The sequence below is a fragment of the Prionailurus bengalensis genome, chromosome D3, assembly GCF_016509475.1.
Source record: "Prionailurus bengalensis isolate Pbe53 chromosome D3, Fcat_Pben_1.1_paternal_pri, whole genome shotgun sequence".
In the NCBI taxonomy this organism is placed as follows: domain Eukaryota; kingdom Metazoa; phylum Chordata; class Mammalia; order Carnivora; family Felidae; genus Prionailurus; species Prionailurus bengalensis.
Genome location: NC_057356.1, coordinates 7,818,049 through 7,836,505, shown reverse-complemented (window position 1 = coordinate 7,836,505; position 18,457 = coordinate 7,818,049). Strand labels below are relative to the sequence as shown.

Genomic DNA, 18,457 nt, shown 5'->3' with positions numbered 1-18,457 from the left:
GAGAGAGAGGGAGACACAGAATCCAAAGCTGGCTCCAGGCTGTGAGCTGTCAGTACAGAGCCTAATGTGGGGCTCAAACTCACGGACTGTGAGATCATGACCTGAGCTAAAGGCGGACGCTTAACTAACTGATTCACCCAGGCACCCTTGGTTTTTTGTTGTTTTTTTTTTTCATTAACATCCATCTTTAGGAAAACTATAAGTTTGTAACTATAAGCTCCCAACTCCTCCCCCTCCTAACGGTCACTGAAATCAATGCTTGGGAACCACGGGTACCCCCAGTGACAAATTCTAACTGTCCCTTTTTTCCTTCCCAAACATCCTGATGTGTCACTCACAACCTTCAGTGCCCAGGAGTCTTGGCTGGGATCTAACTCAACATCTGCTAACTGTACTTCAAATCCCGCTCTTGCCGTCAACAAACACTCACACCTCTGCTTCTCAAGACCTTTTCCAACTCGCTAAGCCCCCAAAAGGCACACCCTTCCCATCCCAGACTGAGGGAAACCAATGAAACACCTCCCAACTCTGCCAACGGCCCTGAGGAAAGAAGGCCAGTCTTCCCAGAGAGATTAGGAGGCCTGCACTCAGGGGGGCTGGGTTGGGAAGCACCTTGAGGGTTTCACAGTTTAGCCCACTGACTCCCATTGAAGAGATTGGACAGTTGAGGCGCAGACAGGGGCAGAGACCAGCCCAAAGTTCCTTTGGGTTCCCTTGAATCATCACAGCTTATCCTCTAATACCTACAAGTGGCTTGACCACATCTTAGAAGGGTACCGCTTCCTTCCCGATTCTCAATGCCACATCTGCCAGGGTATGTACCATAAATGCTGCCCACCAACTGCAACCCATTCCTGTCCCAAACAGGGGTCCCTCCCCTCCCCCAAGTCTGAGGATGGACCTGGGTCCATGGTAACAAAGTCATCCCCACTAAACCCTACCATTTCCAAATCCCCAATTTCCCTAATAGTGAAATCTCTACTTTCTGCCCAACTTTCTAGAAGAGCCCAAGTGTGCAGGCCCTATCCCCTCAGTGGGAGCTGCTACCATAACGGCCCCCTCCTCACTTGCCACTAGCACTTGATGTCCAGACCCAAGACCAGCTTCCAACCCAACTTTCAGAAACTTAAGTGTGACCAGCTTCTCCCTCCAATGGATCTTAAGCGCTTCAAAGGATACTCCTAAGGTTCAAGCCTCCACTCAGTGGCAAATTTCCTGCAGCCTCCTTGGCACAGCCATATATAGAGCTTCTACTCGTATATATCCAGTGACAGGGAGCTCACTACCTAGCTGAGCAAGTCATTCCAACACTACTTGGCTATACCTCTTCTTGCAGAAGACAACAACTAGCTGACTGCTGTTCCCTTACACCTTTACTCCCCTGGGTAAAACCACACAATTCCTCCTTCAAATTTATCTCACCTGGGGGCCCCTGGGTGGCTCAGTTGGTTAAGCATTCAACTCTTGATTTTGGCTCAAGTCATGATCTCACGGTTTGTGAGTTAGAGCCCTGTATTGGGCTCTGTGCTTACAGCTTGGAGTCTAGAGTCCGCTTCAGAATCTGTGTGTGTCTCTCTCTCTGCCCCTCCCCAGTCATGCTCTCTCTCTCTCTCTCTCTGTCTCTCTCACTCTCTTACAAAATAAATAAATACACTTAAAAAAAAAAAAGGCAAATTCATCTCACCTGGTATGGTATCCAGACTCTTTAGGTCGACTTACCTCCTATATGTGACCTGACTCCCTTACTCTACACAGTGGGACTGTCACCTCCCTCATCCTGGGTAAAATGTTTCCATTAATGCAGCCAAAGACTGCACTCCCTGATCCCTAGGGCATCTGTCATACTCACTGGTGACTCACCCTGTAACTGTCCAAGAACTATAGGCTCTCCAAAGAGCTGTAGGCATGTAGGTCTTAGCTCACTCCAGTCCTCACTACCACCCTGGGAAGTCTCACTCCCATTTTACAGACAGGAACACCAAGGCTCAGAGAGGTTAAGTCACTTCCATAAAGCCACAACTTAAAAGCAGTACATCTGAAAATTAAACTAAGGCCGTGCAGTCTGGCTCCAGGGCCAGTGCTCTTAATGACTGCCCTCTACTATACTTGCAGTGTTAATTTCTTTTTCTTTTTTCTTCTTAATTTTTCTTTTGGAGGCAGGGGGAGTCCAAGTACAAGAGCTGACACTGACCTCAATTACATTTCACCTACTTCTGCTGGAAGGAGGCTGCCACACCAGGTCCTTCCCCAATGCCACATTGCCCTCTGTCCATTCCCTAGGCTTTCAGGCACCCCCGTAAAGCTCCCGGCCCTGGGGTCTGCCCTTTCCCAGAACCTGCCTTGGACTGCAACCTCCATACTTTGCTTCCTTGGATAAACAACCCAATTCCTCCTTCAAGGGGGTGAACCTACCCCCTCCCCACAGTGCCACTGTCATCCCCTCACACGGAAATTTCCACAGGAAGTCCTAGGGAAACCATTCACTCTTCCCCTGAGGGAGGGCCCTATGCTTTTTCCCACAGGCGGGGAGACACAGGTTAGACGTGAGAGAGAAAGGGGGCTGTTTTTCCCTACAGCCTGAGGCCTACTCCTGTCAGGGACTGCCAAATGCCACGAGGCCCACAGAACCCCGTTCCTTGGCCCGAAACCCTGGCTGAGGCCCCAGGGATGCGGGAGCCTTCTCCCAGTGCTGGGAGAGCCAGGCGCCGAGGGAGAGCCCAGCGCCAGCCTTGGCCGGAACCTACCGGAAGGGATGAAAAACGTGTAGCCCTGTTTCAGCTCAATTCTTTGGCATCGCTCCACGCGGTCTCCCAGGAAGATGTCACTCTGTTTGCCTGATAGCACCCACTCCTCGTACAGTGCCAAATTGTGTAGGGTTGGAGGAATCAGCCAAAAGATCTTGGGAGGAAAAGGAGGCAATCAGCTGAAGATCCGGGCCAAAGTCCTGGATTCCTTCCAGGCTGTGCCGCAACCCAGAGAGGCAGCCCCACCTGCCTGGGAGTGGGGGGAAGACAGGGCACCGCCTCCAGGACCAGGCCCCTAAGGGTCTCTGAGGTGGCAGGGGGGCTGTGCCACCGTCCTGGGACACCCTTGGCCTGCCTTTAGGAAATCTCCATTCCCACTGCAAAACCAGGGTGGGTAGACTTCCTGGACTGAGAGGAACATTCTTTCTCCTAAGCCACAGGCTTGTTGAGGAGGTAAGGAAAGGAGAGGAAGGGAATTTCCTAAGTTGTCTGATCAAATGGCCCAATAAATAAACCCAGCTTGTGTTCACTCTGGAGAAGGAGGAAAACATCTGGAACCGGGCAGGATGACTTCCTACCCAGAATTTCTTCCAACATGTTTGGTTAAAACGAACCTACACACAGCCCCAGACGAGCAGGACAGCACACATACTCTCAGGCACCCACACCCGCGCAGGGTACATGCAGAGCCGAGCACAGCGGGAGCATCCCGAATGCACGCCCCACCTCCTCTCTCTGGGTGACGCCTGTCCCTCATGTAAAATGTTCATGAACGCAGGTGGTGCTGGCAACTAGACTTTTTACGTTAAATGTTCTCAGTACTGGAGCTAAAAACTACAGTGGGCAAAATGAATGCTGGCAAATCTTGGGATCCAAAGCTGGAGTTCTAATCTGGCCTGAGATGCTTAGAACACTGGACTGGGTGGGCAGGTGCGAACAGGTCACTAGACGTGATGCAGAAGAGTTGACTCTTGATCCTTCTCCCCAGGAGAAGACAGAGAGTGAGGAGGTGGCCCTGAAAGCAGTCACAGGACAAGGGCTGGCTGGGCGTGGGTGAGGGGAGCGAGCCCCTCCAGGAAGAAACAGTCAGGAACATACAGAAGTTGAAGAAACTCAGTTCGACTCACCTTCCCACCCCGGAAAACATGGTACCAAACAGAAGTGCCTCCAAAGTCGATGTGGAAGTCAGTGAAACAACCTTTGACGCTCATCAGACAGTATCTGCAGCACAGAAGCAGGGGAGCAGAAAAACAGTTCAACGCCTGAATCACAGGAGGTGAGTGAACAGCTTCAGAGATGCTTGACCTGCTGCCCTTTTGCAAATGCTAACACTGGGGGATTTTTTTTCTTTTCTTTTCTTTTTAAACCCAGTTCTAATCGGAGTTCCCCATGGGGGAAGCCCCTGTGATCAGATGATGAATCTCAAGCATTGGCCACCTGCCCCCAAGGCTGGGGGAGGCATTTTTGTTTTCAGGTTCCCAGGAGAGAGCTGACAAACCCACAGGCCACTTGGTTCCTTCCTGACAGACAGTTCTACTCTGGCCCCGCCCCCACTCCTACCCCAGTGAGAGGCTTCCTTTCTGCTCCTTCCAGCTCCTTCCTGTACCTGCAGCTCTCCTGAGCTGCCAGTCCCCTTTGCAGCAGCTGGACCCCCTGGAATTCCATTGTAAACCACCTGCGTGGCTTGCCAATTACCAGTCCCCATTCATCTCCTCATTCGTTCAACAATCACTGAGAGCCAACCCACGGCCCAGCCCAGACCTAGGCATGGCACTTAGAGAAAGGCATAAGAATGCCTAAGACACCTACCCTTCAGGACGGGACACTCTTAATGGAGCACTGCACAGGAAAAGTTAAATCGCAAGACAAACTGCAGGGGACTGAGAAGTGAGCAATGCAGCTCAAAGTACGTGGTACCAGCCACGAAAAGATCACAGTGTAGGATTCCACATATATGAAATGGACAGAGTAGGCAAATCTACAGAGAGAGTAGATTAGTGGCCAGGGCCTGGGGGGGGGGGGGGGGGGGAGCAGGGATGGAGAGTGACTGCTAATGGGTACAGGGTTTCACTTTAGGGTGATAAAAACGTCCCAAAATGGACTGTGAATGCACAACTCTGTAAACATAAGAACCACTGAATTGTACACTTTAAATGGATGAATCGTACATGAATTATATCTCCATATAGCTGCTAAAAAAAAGGTGGGGGAAGAGATTAACAGATGTTGGGGTTAGGTGGTGGACAGGCAGAGGGAAGAACCTGGGCTTCAGAGACTTGGGTGAAGGAAGTGAATTCGGAAGAAGGAACCTGCCAGCAGCCCCTCCTCTGAGCTCCAGCAGCAGCCAGATAGCCCACCCTTCCTTACAGGAACTCACCAGTCTCCTCCCTCCTCCCTTGCCATGCTGCCCTCCTGGGGGAGGGCAGAGCTTAAGTGGGGGGGGGGGGGCGGGCAGAGCAGGCTTCCAAGTCCAGGCCTGGCAGTCAGTGATGCCAGGGCCCCCTCTTCCCCTCCCATCCCTTCCCACAAGAGCCACCGGCAGCACGGATGGGGCAGCCTCCCCACGGCCCATGCTCATGCACCTTGGCATCTCCGGAGGCCCACACACACATGCTTACCCCACTGACCTCTTTTCCCCGCTGCACTTTGCTTTTCCATGGTTTGGGGAAGAGGGGAGGAATGGGGCAGGGACTGACAGGGAGGAGCCAGCAGCAAGCCCCAGTGGAGATAATGGGGGTGGGGGCAGTTAGGGGCTGAGCTGGTTAGGAGGCTGGTGGGCTCCAGGTGCCCCCCTCCCTCTAGCTGCCTTTTGCACCTCACATTCAGGTGGACCCGGGGCTCAGCAGTATGCAGGCAGCGTGCCCCGCGTCCCTCCTCCGGATAGGCTGGAAGGAGCCTTAACCATGTGTCTGCAGGAGGCTGACAAATCAGAAGGCCTTCCCGCACATCAGAGCCCTGCTGCCTAGCAACCCCATCGGAGGGGTGTAGTTGACAGCACAGGACGCAGCCCTGTCACGAAGACAGGCGCGGGCTGCGGGGCTGGCGCTGGGGTTGTTAAAGTCCCAGCTCGGCTGGGGCTCTGCACCCTCCCACCTCCGCCCAGCACCGCCGGGCCAGGTCTCCACTCTGAAGACCCCAGTGATCCTCTACTCTCCAAGGAAATGGGGGTGGGGAGTGGGGGTGAAGCCCTAACCCACCCCACCCCCACGGACACACCAGCCTGCCCTCCAAAAACCACCTCAAAATATTAGTCCTCATTTTCCTAAAACCACCTCTATGTCTGGCTTTTCTTCTTTTCTTTTTTTAATCTAACCTTGGTTTCCACCCCCTCGGGGCCTCAGCAGAAAACAGCCTCCTGAAAACAATTTAAGTGTTTGTGGGAGATCTGCTTCCTTCAGTTGCAGCTGGATAGCAACCCAGGTGCCCGCGAGGAGAGGAGAGGAGCGTCTCTTGGGCACCAGGCCCCAGGCTAGCCTGGCCACACCGGTCACCACCCCCCAACCTCCCGCACTGCCCCCGCCCCACCCCCCCACCACCACCCCCGGCCCCAACGTCCCCAGCACGCGTGGACAGAATCACTACGAGCTGCGGCAGCTATGTGCGAGGAAAGTTCTCCAAGTTGTGCTTGGGTCTGATTTGCCCTCCCAGTCACCCTTCAGCATCCTCTGGGGCCCTTCGGAGCTTGGGGGCGCCACTTCCAGGACCCGCCTCTCCTAGAGAGGCCCCTCCTCCCACGTCCCTCATTTCCTGGCCGCTAGGCCGGGCCGCCCCTCCCGCCGGGCAATTGCATGCGTTGGAGCGGCCAGGGTGGCTGTGACAGGGCGGCTTTGTCCAGGGGGCCCCTGCAGCCGCCACCCCCGCCCTCCCAGCTGCCCCGCGCTCATTCCGGGTCTCCCCCCTCACTCCTGCTCCCGCTCGCTCTGGCGTGACGCCTTTGCACTGACCTCTACAGCTTCCTCTTCCAAAGCACACCGCAGTCACATGGGCACCCCGGCTCTGTGCCACGGCCGCTAAGCTCTCCCCGCCGGCCAGCCAGCCTGGCTTCCGCCTCGGCTGCCCCTTGCCCGGAAAGCCGCGCCCCTTAACACCCCCCACCCCCCACCGCCCCGGTGGCTTCTGTGCAGGAGCGCACCCTCCAAGTTGGGGGATGAGAATCAGGAGCCCCCGAGCTAAGCCTCTGGGGGGTTCCCGCCTCCCAAGGCCCGCGCAGGCTGGGGAGGAGCGTGATGGGAGGGGGCGCTGCACCTGCAGCACCAACTTTGGGGCACTGCCTGGGATCCGGGGAAGCCGGGCGACCCCACCCCGCCCTTTTCCCTCCAACTTAGCGAAACTCCCCGGGCGGCTCAGGCGGCATCCCTTCGGGCAAAGGTCTTGGCGGGGGAAACCTGGGAAAAGCTGGCACCGGGTGACGGGGCTGGAGGCGCCGATCGCGCGCGCACACACACTACACACTTACACGCAGCCCCGGGAGACACAAAGAGCTGCTCCGCGACGCCGGCCGCGCAGCCCGCGGGCTGGAGGCGACCCACACCCCGCCCCGGCGCGCCCCATAGGAGCGGTGGCTCCCGGGGTAGCCCCGGGCCCGCGGGGCGCAGCGCAGGGACGCCCGCCCGGCCCCGCCCGGCGCGTCCGCGGTTACCCTCGGCGGCGGCGGCGGCGGCGGCGGCAGCGCCGCTCCCGGGCGTCCCCTTCGGCAGCGCAGGATCGACGCGCGCCCAGCCCCGGAGACCGGAGACAAGCCCCCTCCACGGCGCTGCCAGGGCCCGGCCGAGGACTGTGCAGCCCTCTCTCTCTTCCTTCCTTCCTCGGGGAGCTGGGCGCAGCCTGCGCTCATCCCCGCGCTGAAACTGAACACCCGCGCGGCGCGGCAGCCGCCAGGAAGGAGGAGGGAGGCCGCGGCGGCGACAGGGAAGCTAGCCGGCCAGCGCCAGGGGAGGCCGCCGCCGCCGCCCACGGCCGCCCCCTCGCCTCGGCTGGGTGGGGGCACGAGGGTAGCTCTGCAGGCGGGCGCTCAGGAACCCCTGTACCCCCGTTTTCAGGGAGTGTGGACGCCGTCCTGCTACTGGAGGTGACCACCCAGCAAAGCCACCTTCCTTACATGTGTCCATTGGGGCACGGCTAGGGGTTGGAGGGAGTGTCAGATCCCAGGTCTGGCAGGCAGCTCGGAGACCAGGTTATGCTGCTCTGGCCCTAAAACAGATTATCTCTGTGACCTTGGGCAACTTACTTTCCCTCCCTGAGCAGGTTTTCTCATCCTAATGGCAGGGAGGTGACCTGAAGTTCAACTCTCCATTCTAAGATGTCCCTTACCTGCCCTCTTAGTAGCTGTGTAACCGTGCATCATAGAATCACTGTAGGAATTCACTGAGATATATACATGTTAACACAGTACCTGGCACTATGATACTTTGGTTATTAAATCAATTTTCACAACCCTCTGAGGTCATTCCCAAGATTGTCCCCATTTTACAGATGAGAAAGCAGAGGCTCACCCACCCAGGTCTCTATCGTAGTCAGTGACGATGCTTACCCAAGCAAACTGTCTCAGAGTTTCTCAGGCCTCCTCCCAGTTTAACCTGGCAAATCCCAAGACTCTCAAAGAAGCAGTGTCTGCAGGTTACAGTCAAACTCAACCACTGACTTCCGGCTGCAGGAGATGGTCCAGCTCAAATCAGAAGTCCTACCCTCCAGGGCATGCTCACCAGGGCCACAGCCCTCCTCCCATTCTGTCCCCACACCCTTCCCCTAAACCCCAAGGGGGCAGGACACCTCTGCAGGGTCAGAAATCAAGCTTCTTAAGTCTTTGGCCAAACCCCATCTCCTGGGGCTCTCCACCAATGTTAACTAATAGACTCTAATTATCAAGTGCTAATACTAACAGCTACTTATATGCATGGTATCATTACACCTTTAAAACAACCATGGGGCCCCCGGCTGGCTCAGTCAGCAGAGCACGTGACTCTTGACCTCAGGACTGTAAATTCAAGTCCCACATCGGGTGTAGAGATTACTTAAAAATATAAAATCTTCAAAAAATAATAAATAAAATATAAATAAATAAATAAATAAATAAATAAGACAACCCTATAATCCCCATTTTAGGGAAGTGAGCATTGAAGCCATTTCAAGGTGGTCAACTCCCTGGGCCAGGGTTTTGGTGTCCGGTGTCATTTACAGGATGGCCCGCCTATTAGTACCTCTCCAATGGCCTGCTACGAGCTTATACTGTGAACTTTTTTGCAACTGGCTGATTTTTTCACCATATGTATGTTCTGTCTATTTAAAAGAAAAAATTGTATGACAAGAAATATCTCTCACCTTGGATCTGAGCACCAGTCATTGAGTGGGTGTTCTTGAGCAAGGTCTTTGACACACACAAAATATAGATGGAGTTAAATGAGCTGAGAGAAGGCCCTGACAGCTGGACCAGGCTGTCCCCACGGGAAAATTATTATTACTTTTTTAGTCACAAATGCCTCAGCTTAAGCCCCAGCAGGGATCACATCAGATTCATCTGTGTTAAGTATAGCACCCACCAATACAGCCCTATAATTATTCTAACCAACTGTGTGACATTGGACTAAATGTTTCCCCCTCCTGGAACTCAGCATTCCCATTTGTTTAACTGATCAGGGGCCTCTAACTGGTGGCCCTCATGGGTCAAACCAGACCGTCGATGTGCTTGGTTTGGCCAGCTCTGTTTTGTTTTTTTGTTTTGTTTCTTAAGAAGAATTTGGGGGGGGAACCTGGGTGGCTCAGCCGGCTAAGCGTCCAGCTCTTGATTTTGGCTCAGGTCAGAATCTCATGGTCCGTGAGTTCAAGCCCCGTGTCGGGCTGTGTGCTGACATCACAGAGCCTGCATGGGATTCCCTCCCTCCCTCCCTCTCTCTCTTTCTCTCTCAAAATGAATGAATGAATGAATGAATTTTTGAAGTTATCCACATCCACACCAGCCCCTACCGTCTTACACTCAGCTGCTGCACCTGTTACCTGCACTGAAGCATATGAACTTCAGTTTCCTTGTCTGTAAAATGAGGAGAGTAACACCTGCTTCCAGTACCATTAAGATGTGCATGCTAAGTGTTTAACACAGTGTCTGCATCTATACATGGCAGCACAGAAAGGCTGGGCTTCTTTGTTCCTCTTATAAAGGTGTGGATGTAGACAGGAAAAGCCAGAAATCCAGAAGCCTGGGATGTGGGTGTGTGGCCCACACAGTTCTATGCCTGTGTGACGTCAACAGCCTCTCTAGGTCAGATTCCCTGTGTGATATATTACACAGGGATGACCACTTCTAATACCAGCAAACGTGGTTGAGGAGAGCTGAAAGTAAATGAGCACTGCCGAGATAAAAGCCCAGTGCAACTGTGAGAGAATAGATCGAAAAGCCAAGGATTCCGATGGCAGGTGGAGACTTGTATCTACACGAGGCCACAAAGACAAACATCTTGTCCTACCCACATGTCACATCCACTGTAGGCTCCATCTTCCCTGTAGCATGGTTGGGAGGTGGGGCAGGGATGACAGGATCCCCACTTTGTAGAAGGGGAAACTGAGTCCCTAAGAGGAGATGAAAGACTTCCTGCAGCCACCAGAAACTGCCAGGGGCAGCCCTTGAACCTTGTGCTCATCCCAGCACCCAGCTGCACCCTGTCTGGGTTTCAGCTTCACATCCAATTTTTTCCCCAGTTCTTCCTGCCACCCCCATAAGGTGCAGGGAGGAAATGCGGTTCACTCCCAATTATTTGGGAGCCGAATATATGCTTTATGTGGGGTCCCCCTTCCTTTCACTGCTTGTCAGTTCACAGCCTGTCTCCATTAAGCCGCAAACCTCATTTCTGCAAGCAGCATGTGAGGAGAGAAAAGATTTGTTCATTTCCCTCTGGAAGGCATTATAATACCCAGTGGTCCTAAGTGAGAAAGGTACGCCCATGCCAGAGACCTAGGAGATTGTGGAGGCTTTAAAACATGCCCACTAGTCCTTGAGACTCCCTTTTTCAGAGATAGAGCCAAATTCCCCTCCCCTTGGTGTGTGGGCTAGACGTAGTACCTCACTTTTAATTAATAGAATATGATAGAAGTAAACAGCATGTGATTTTTCAAAATTGGGCATAATAGGCACTGTGGCTTCTTCCTTTCTCTCTCTTCCCCCACTATTTGGGGTGGGGGAGGACCAGCTGCCATGTCACAGGGACTCTTGAGCAGCCCTATGGAGAGGCCCACAAGGTGAAGAACTCAGGCCTCTTGCCAACAGCGATGTGAGTGCGCCATCGTGGAAGTGGGCGCTTTAGCCCCAGTCAAGACAAGCCCAAGAGCAACTATGAGCCACTCTCAGATTCCTGACCCACAGAAAGTGTGAGGTAATGTTGTTCTAAGCTGCTAAGATGTCTTTTTTACGCTACAAGGTTTTAGGAAAATGTTATGCATCAACAAACAACTAATACAAGGGGTACTCCCAAATAGTTGTCAGTTTATCCGATTATGAGGAATTTTCCAAGACAAATAATTCTGGATGGCCAAAACATCCCTGCAGGGTAGAGATGGAGGGCAGGCAATGGCGGATGTGCACGGGGCAGCTGATGTTCCTTCAGCCTGCCCTGTCATCCTCTTTTTCCTTTTATCTTGCTTTTTTTTTTCTATAGTAATCTTTACATCCAATGTGGGGCTCAAACTCATGACCCTGAGATCGAGTCGCATGCTCTACCAACTCAGCCAGCAAGGAGCCTCCCTTTACCTTGCTTTAGGTTTCCTCCCAACACTTATCACCTCCTGAATTATATTATTCACTTGTTTACTTGCCCATCTCTTTTCACCACCTGAATATAAGCCCCCCGAGTACAGGAACTTTGCTTTATTCACTGTAGCCTACCAATTACTTAGACTAGACTCTTGCATTTATGGGCAGTCGGTTAACACAGCAATAGATAACTGATACACTAACATATCCTTTACATCTTTTGTCTCCCACAAAGTTACAGCCACCCCCTTGACAACCGCCAGTACCCCTAGCCTTAAGTATCTCAACCAGAACTCATTAAAATTCTGAAATCCCGCCCTCCATGATCAAACTGCACAAACCCTAGAGCCGGGGAGAAAGCAATGATGGGTCTATAACACTTCTCTCTTCCCTCCTGCAAACCTTGTATCAGGTGACCTGTCAGCATGGGAGCTCTGACTTCTAGAAACAGTGTCATTTTAATTAAATTCCACAGAACCATTCTGTGGTCCCAGAGGACTTCATCATTGCGGGATTTTTACCTTGCTGATTAACTGAAATCAGCATTCTTTACAGCCAAACCAATGGAAGATTCCCAAAGTGACAACTTCCTTCCTAACAAGGTTCAAATCCTGTAACAAGTTCCCAAGGCCACTGACAGAGTTTGTAAATGTATTTGCCACACAATCCAACCAATGAGTCAAAGACACATGGTTCTAGAAAATAGTGCATGGGGCTCTTTTTGGTAATTCGATAGGATTCTCAAGGTATTACTAGAACTTACTATTCAGAGGAATTTTTCTATCAGGTGAATATACCAAGCATCTAAAGGGGGCAAGGCAGTTGAAATCTAGGTCCCCCAGTGCTATTTTCCCTTCCTAGACACATGTCCCATCCAAGTCCCTGCTCCCTCCTGGCCCAGCATTTACCCCATGGAGGCGATACACTGTTTTCCGCTCTCACTCCACCCCACTTCCTTCCATCCACACAGCGGCAGCACAACTTGTGGCACGCATATCTGCACACATCCCTCTCTGCTTAAGATCTCAGAGAGGCTTCTGACTGCTCTTAGGAGAAACACAGACCCTTCAGCCTGGCGCATCTGGCCCTGAGCAGCCTGGCCCACCCACCGTCCCGCACCCCCCCACCCACTTCCCTCACTTTGCTCCAGCCTCACTAACCTTCCTTCCACAGGTCCACCTGCCCCTGTCTTCCTGACCTTCCTAGCCATCCCACCAGGCTCTCTGCACACAGCCAGGAAAGCTCTTCCCAGACCTCTTCACCTAAGTAACCCCACTTCCCCGAGACCCCACACTGGGAATGACGGCCCTGCCCTCCATGACCGCGAGTGCCCTGGTACGCAATCCTGGAGCACTGTGGATCTCTGACTTATGGTCTCGAAAGAGCTGCAAATTTCCATTTGTTTCTCTGATTGTTGGATGAATGTCTGTCTCCGGATAGACTACAAGCTCCATGAGGGCAGGGAGCTCACCTGGTTTTCTCCTCTCTGCATTCTCAGTGCCCAGCACCAATCAGATGTTTAATACATATGCTGACTGAATCACCCAATCAATCGATCAGAGCTGTGATCCATCCCTAACTAGTCTCTGAGCCCCACACTCTTTCCTCCAGCTCTACCCTCATGATTCCATCAAGGCCCCTGGCACTTCCCTTCCTCCACCACCCCCCTCCAAGTCCCTCCCATCTCCTCTTCCTTTAAAGCCTAGGTGCAGTATGCCCTCTGAGAGGACTTCCCACTGCCACCAGCCAAAAAGGATTCCTCCTCTCCCTGTCCCGTCCCAGAACTGGTTTCACTCTACCTAGGATGAGATGGCACCTTACCCCATGCGTTATACAACACATTCTCCAGAGGGTAGGGGCTCTTAGTCTCATTCATCTTACTTCCCCACCCGAGGGGCTCCAGAAATTTTGCTGTGATCGAATGGGACAGGAACAGAACTGAAACCCTTCTTCCCTCCCCACCTTGAGCTCGTTCTTTGTGTTTGACGCAGCCCAAATCTAAGGGGTGTAAAGAGCTTCAGCTTCAAGGGGAGGAAAAATGCCTGAGAAATAATTAAAGAAAGAGAGAGCTTGAAAGCAAAGCCTTGAGAAGCCAGGGCCAGCGTGCTGGCCTCTCTTACAAAGCTGGCACCAAATCTACATTCACTCTACCCTTCATTCAGGGTGGAGTGAATGAACAGCTCACAGCCTTCACGCTCCTGGGGGCACTCCTGGCAGCAGGGCTGAGCAGAAAGATATTAATGGATTCAGAGCTGCCAGAGCCAACTCTTCTAGGAAGCCCAGAGCAGCGGTCATGCCTGGGACGGCCAGCATCTCCTTCCCGTTTTGGAGATGGAAACACAGACAGTCTGAGGTGGAGAGAGCCCCGATAGCCCCAAGGGTCCCCAGGGTCCGTTACCGAAATTCTAGAATGTGGGAGGGATCATAGGTGCCTCTGCCCATGTTTAACGACTGGTCTCAGGACTTACTGGTCCATATGTAGTGATGTCCCTGCAATTAGACGTGGCCATCTTCTCGGCCCAGAGCCGACCTGCCGCTTCGAGACACCAGCTAAGGAGTGTTTAGTGAGTAAGTAGCCCTTGGGCTTTGATCGGGAAAAGTTCTGGATCAGAGGCCCTGCATCTCAACAGCAAGCAGCAAAAGAACACCAGATCTCTTCCCAGCCCTTGGCAAAAGCAAAGTGTCCACAGTCTGCCCACTCCCAGGGCTTGCAGTCACTTGGCAGGAGTAGATAAAGGTCTGGCAAGCACACAAGTACAGAGAGACGGTCCCCAGTATTCTTCCCCTCCACTCAGATCACAGGCCCCGAGGGAGAGCTGGCAAGGAGGCCAAGAAGGACCATCTGGATGGGGAATGCAGAGCCCCTGTGTTCCAAGGCGCCAACCTGCTCACGCCAAGGACCCCCATCCCTTACATCCCAGCAGCACCCTGTTGGGCTAGGAGACACCCCCACCCCCAGCTCCCGCCACTAGCCAGGCAGTCTTACTTCTTCACTTTCGGGTATTTCATCTCTGCAATGGCGTTCGTGGCTTCTGTCTGCTTCTCCTTCAGATGCTGGGGCCACATGTTGTCCACCCAGTCCACCAGGTCTACCTGAAAGCCAGATCGCTGTCAGCACTTCCTGTCTTGGGGGCCCTTCCACTGGGCTTCCTCACCACCTCCACCCTTCCCCGTGCTCCCCACGCCCCTCCTGTCCTTCCCTGGGGCTGACACTGGCTGGCCTCAAGCCTGAAGCAAGTGAGGCTGGGCAAGGAGAGGAGGCGGGAGGGAGGCGTCAAGGAGAGGGACAGCGGCCGGGGACCTACCACAGTCGGACGCTTGACCAGGTGCTCCAGCTTGGTGTGGCTGAACTCAAGGCTGATGACATTGTACAGCTTGTCCCTCTGAGCCTCAGGAGTCTCGTAGTACCGCACAAACTGGGACATGCTCATTTCCGCGCCCTTCTGCGTGTTCACATCCATCACGTCCACCAGCCGACGGCCGCCTGGGGGCAGAGTGCACGTGCTGGCGGCTCCTGACAGCTTGGGGCCCGGATCCCACCTGGGGTCCCCATGAACAAAACCTGCCTCTTCCATATGCCATGTCTGCTCTGTCACCTCATCCACTTGGTTTTCCTCACTGAATCTCTCTCCACTGCTTCCCTGCACCAGCATGGCCTCCACACTGGTCCAGTCCACCCTTACTAGTCTCCAAGACAACCTCTGAAGCGGTCTCCAGATGCCCTCCTCCCGTCCAGAACATCCTAAGCAGTCTCCGGACTCCCCCCTCCCATCCAGAACATCCTAAAAGGTCTCCAAACTACCCCCTCCTGTCCATCCTCTACAGTGCTGCCGGCGTGAGCTTTCTAAAACAGAGACCTGACCATGGACACTCCTCTCTCTGCTCAAAACCTTCAATGCCACACTGCCTACTAAAGAATCTCTTAGCATGGCACTCAAGGCCTTTCTGTTTATTCACAGCACTAGGATAGTACTTCTTTCTTTTTTTTTTTTTTAAATGTTTATTTATTTTTGAAGGAGAAAGAGACAGAGTGGGGGGGTGGGGCAGAGAGAGAGGGAGACACAGAATCTGAAACAGGCTCCAGGCTCTGCTGTCAAGCACAGAGCCTGACACGGGGCTCGAACCCACAAACCGCAAGATCATGACCTGAGCCAAAGTTGGACACTCAACCGACTGAGCCACCCAGGCGCCCCAGATAGCACTTATTTCTATAGAAAATTAGCTGTTTGGTAGTCTCCCTCCCTGGTCTGTGAAGCCAGGAGTTACTTGACTTCTCTGAATCTCTGTATCTTCATCCTGCCATCTCTTATTTTTTTAATCTTTTTTAATGTTTTTTGTTGGGGAGGGGGGAGGGGCAGACAGAGAGGGAGACACAGAATCCGAAGCAGGCTCCAGGCTCTGAACTGTCATCACAGAGCCTGATGTGGGGCTCAAACTTGTAAACGGTGAGATCATGACCTGAGCCAAAGTCAGACACATAACCAACTGAGCCACTCGGGTGGCCCTGCCATCTTTTTTCATAGGCTAACTGTGAGGATTAAATCAGATGATGCTCACAGAACTACTAGGCACAGTACCTGGTACTGAAATGCATGGGTCTCCCCCTTATTCCCTGGGACTAATCACAATTCCTAAATATGTTTTGTTGGCTTTGTTGGCTTTCTTCCCTACTGTTCTGTAATCGTTGCCAGGACAGAAGTCCTGTCTGTCTTGCTCACTACTTTACCCCAAGTATCTAGAACAGAGCCTGGCACATGGCGGGAGCTCAGTACATATTTATGGAACAAATAAGTGAGGAATATTGGCTGTCCCATGCAACATGGGACGTACGACTTCTCATAGGAACCACCGCTGAACTGAAAGGAATGAGGGGCGCCCCTCCTCAGGAAAGTCCCACTTCTCATCTCAGGAGTGAGCTGAGCCACCTCCCGCTGCTTCCCAGAGAAAAAGGAACAAGCTCAGGACTGGGAGACAGGAGCGGTCAGCACTAGCGCTGGGACCAATAGCAACGAACAGAGCTTCAAGGAAACCACAACCCTTCCGGGGACTCTACTTCCCCATCTGTAAGATGGGAATAATAATGGCTCCAGACCTTCAGTCAACATAGAAGGAACAACCAAAGTAAGCGCTGTGAGCGGTGAGAAAACAGACACACAGCAGATTGCCAAATTCATGGTGATTGAGGATGAAAGCTGGCCCCTCCTATCTGTCGGGACACAAAGCAAGCATCAGGACTGGAATGAGGAGCCCACCATCTGTTAAGGAAAGACTTCAATTCCCCATTAGCTCAGTGACAAATACATGGTCCATGGGAACTTAGAAATGTATAAACCAGTGGAATTAAGAAAGAAAGAAAAGAACAAGAAGCAGGAGATCACCTTGTTCAAAGCCACTCCAAGACAGAAGAGCAAAGGAAGCAGCAAATGACAACCCGTGGGAAAACCTGGCCCACGGGCTATGAACAGTTTTTACATTTTTAAGTGATGAGGGAGGGGGGAAAAATCAAAAGAAGAATATTTTTTAAATTTATTTATCTGGGAGGGAGAGAGAGAAAGAGAATCCCAAGCAGGCTCCGCACTGCCAGCACAGAGCCCAAGTGGCTCGAACCCATGAACCGGGAGTTCATGACCTGAGCTGAAGTCACTTAACCAACTGAGCCACCCAGGTGCCCCTCCGGAAGAATATTTTGTGATATGAAAATACTACAAAACTCAAATTTCTGGGTCAATATATAAAGTTTTATTAGCATACAGCCACACTCTGGTTCACACAATGTCTCTGGCTGTGTCCATACTGCAAGGGATAAGCTAAGTAGCTGACACAGACTAAATGGCCCGCAAAGCCCAAAACACTGACGCTCTAGATCTTTACAGAGAAAGCTTGCCAACCCTAGAACTAGACAAAACCCTCATGGAACTTACATGCTGATGTGACTACTATTCTCATCTGGTTCAGTGCTATATACCCAGCTCTGTGCACAGAGCCTGCCTTATAAGAGGCCCAAGTTCAGTATTTGCTAAATTAATACACAGTGTATTTCACATAGTAGGAACTGAATAATAAAAATAATTCCATAGGCACATATGAGAACTTGGGTGTTACTATCTTTTGGGTTCAATATCTAATTTTTCATAACCACCCCAGATGCTAGGTAGGACTGTCCTTGTCTTATAAATGAGGAAACTAGGGGTGCCTGGGTGGCTCAGTCGGTTTAGCATCTGACTTCGGCTCAGGTCATGATCTCATGGTCTGTGAGTTTGAGCCCCATACTGGGCTCTGTGCTCACAGCTCAGAGCCTGGAACCTGCTTTAGATTCTGCATATCTCTCTCTCTCTCTCTCTCTCTCTCTCTCTCTCTCTCTCTGCCCCTCCCCTGCTTACGCTCTGTCTCTCTCTCTCAAAAATAAACATTAATAAATTAAAAAAAATAATAATAATAAATAAATGAGGAAGCTAATGTCTACAGACGATGGGATCGGCTCGTTGTCCAGAACATACTCTACCAATTAGAATAGTCAATATTTACTGAGCACAGGTAAACTCTCTCCACAGGTTATCTTAAGTTTATTATGGTTCTGTGAGGTAGAACTTCACTTATACCCATTTGATAGATGAGAAACCGAGGCTCAGACAACTAACTAGACCCAAAATGCCCAGTTAATGAGCAGCAGAACTGCAACGTGATGCCAATTCAATCTAATCCGGTGCCCAGGCTCCTGTCGCCTGACTCCTGTTCCTGTCCTATGCAATACTGAATCCAGATCACATGCTATGGTTGAAAAATGATCTCTGCCTTCAGGGACTGGCTCCTGACCCCACAGATCCTGGGAAGACTCGGAGAACAGCTTTGTCTTTGCTTCAGGAGTGCAGATCCACCAGGGGGCATCCCTGAACTTTGCTGGAAATTCTGGCCTGCTCTGGACAGTGCTGGCTCCTACCTTACCCGGGGCTCCTGGAGCAGGTAGGCTCTGCTCAGC

At 52.3% G+C, this 18,457-nt stretch overlaps 1 protein-coding gene across 5 annotated transcripts in view; it reads right to left on the bottom strand.

The window, feature by feature from the left end:
• Positions 1 to 18,457, bottom strand: part of KDM2B (lysine demethylase 2B) — a 125,376-nt gene that overhangs the window by 80,383 nt on the left and 26,536 nt on the right. For 2 of the 5 annotated variants that reach the window (XM_043557525.1, XM_043557526.1), the window contains exons 5-8: positions 14,787 to 14,965; positions 14,468 to 14,574; positions 3,872 to 3,965; positions 2,745 to 2,898 (exon numbers count right to left, since the gene is read on the bottom strand). In XM_043557525.1, coding sequence (XP_043413460.1) covers positions 2,745 to 2,898; positions 3,872 to 3,965; positions 14,468 to 14,574; positions 14,787 to 14,965 — 534 coding nt within the window. Of the gene's footprint in view, positions 1 to 2,744; positions 2,899 to 3,871; positions 3,966 to 6,057; positions 6,212 to 6,688; positions 6,794 to 7,383; positions 7,621 to 14,467; positions 14,575 to 14,786; positions 14,966 to 18,457 lie in introns of those variants that run through there. The other 3 variants (XM_043557527.1, XM_043557528.1, XM_043557530.1) reach the window with 3 other exon arrangements.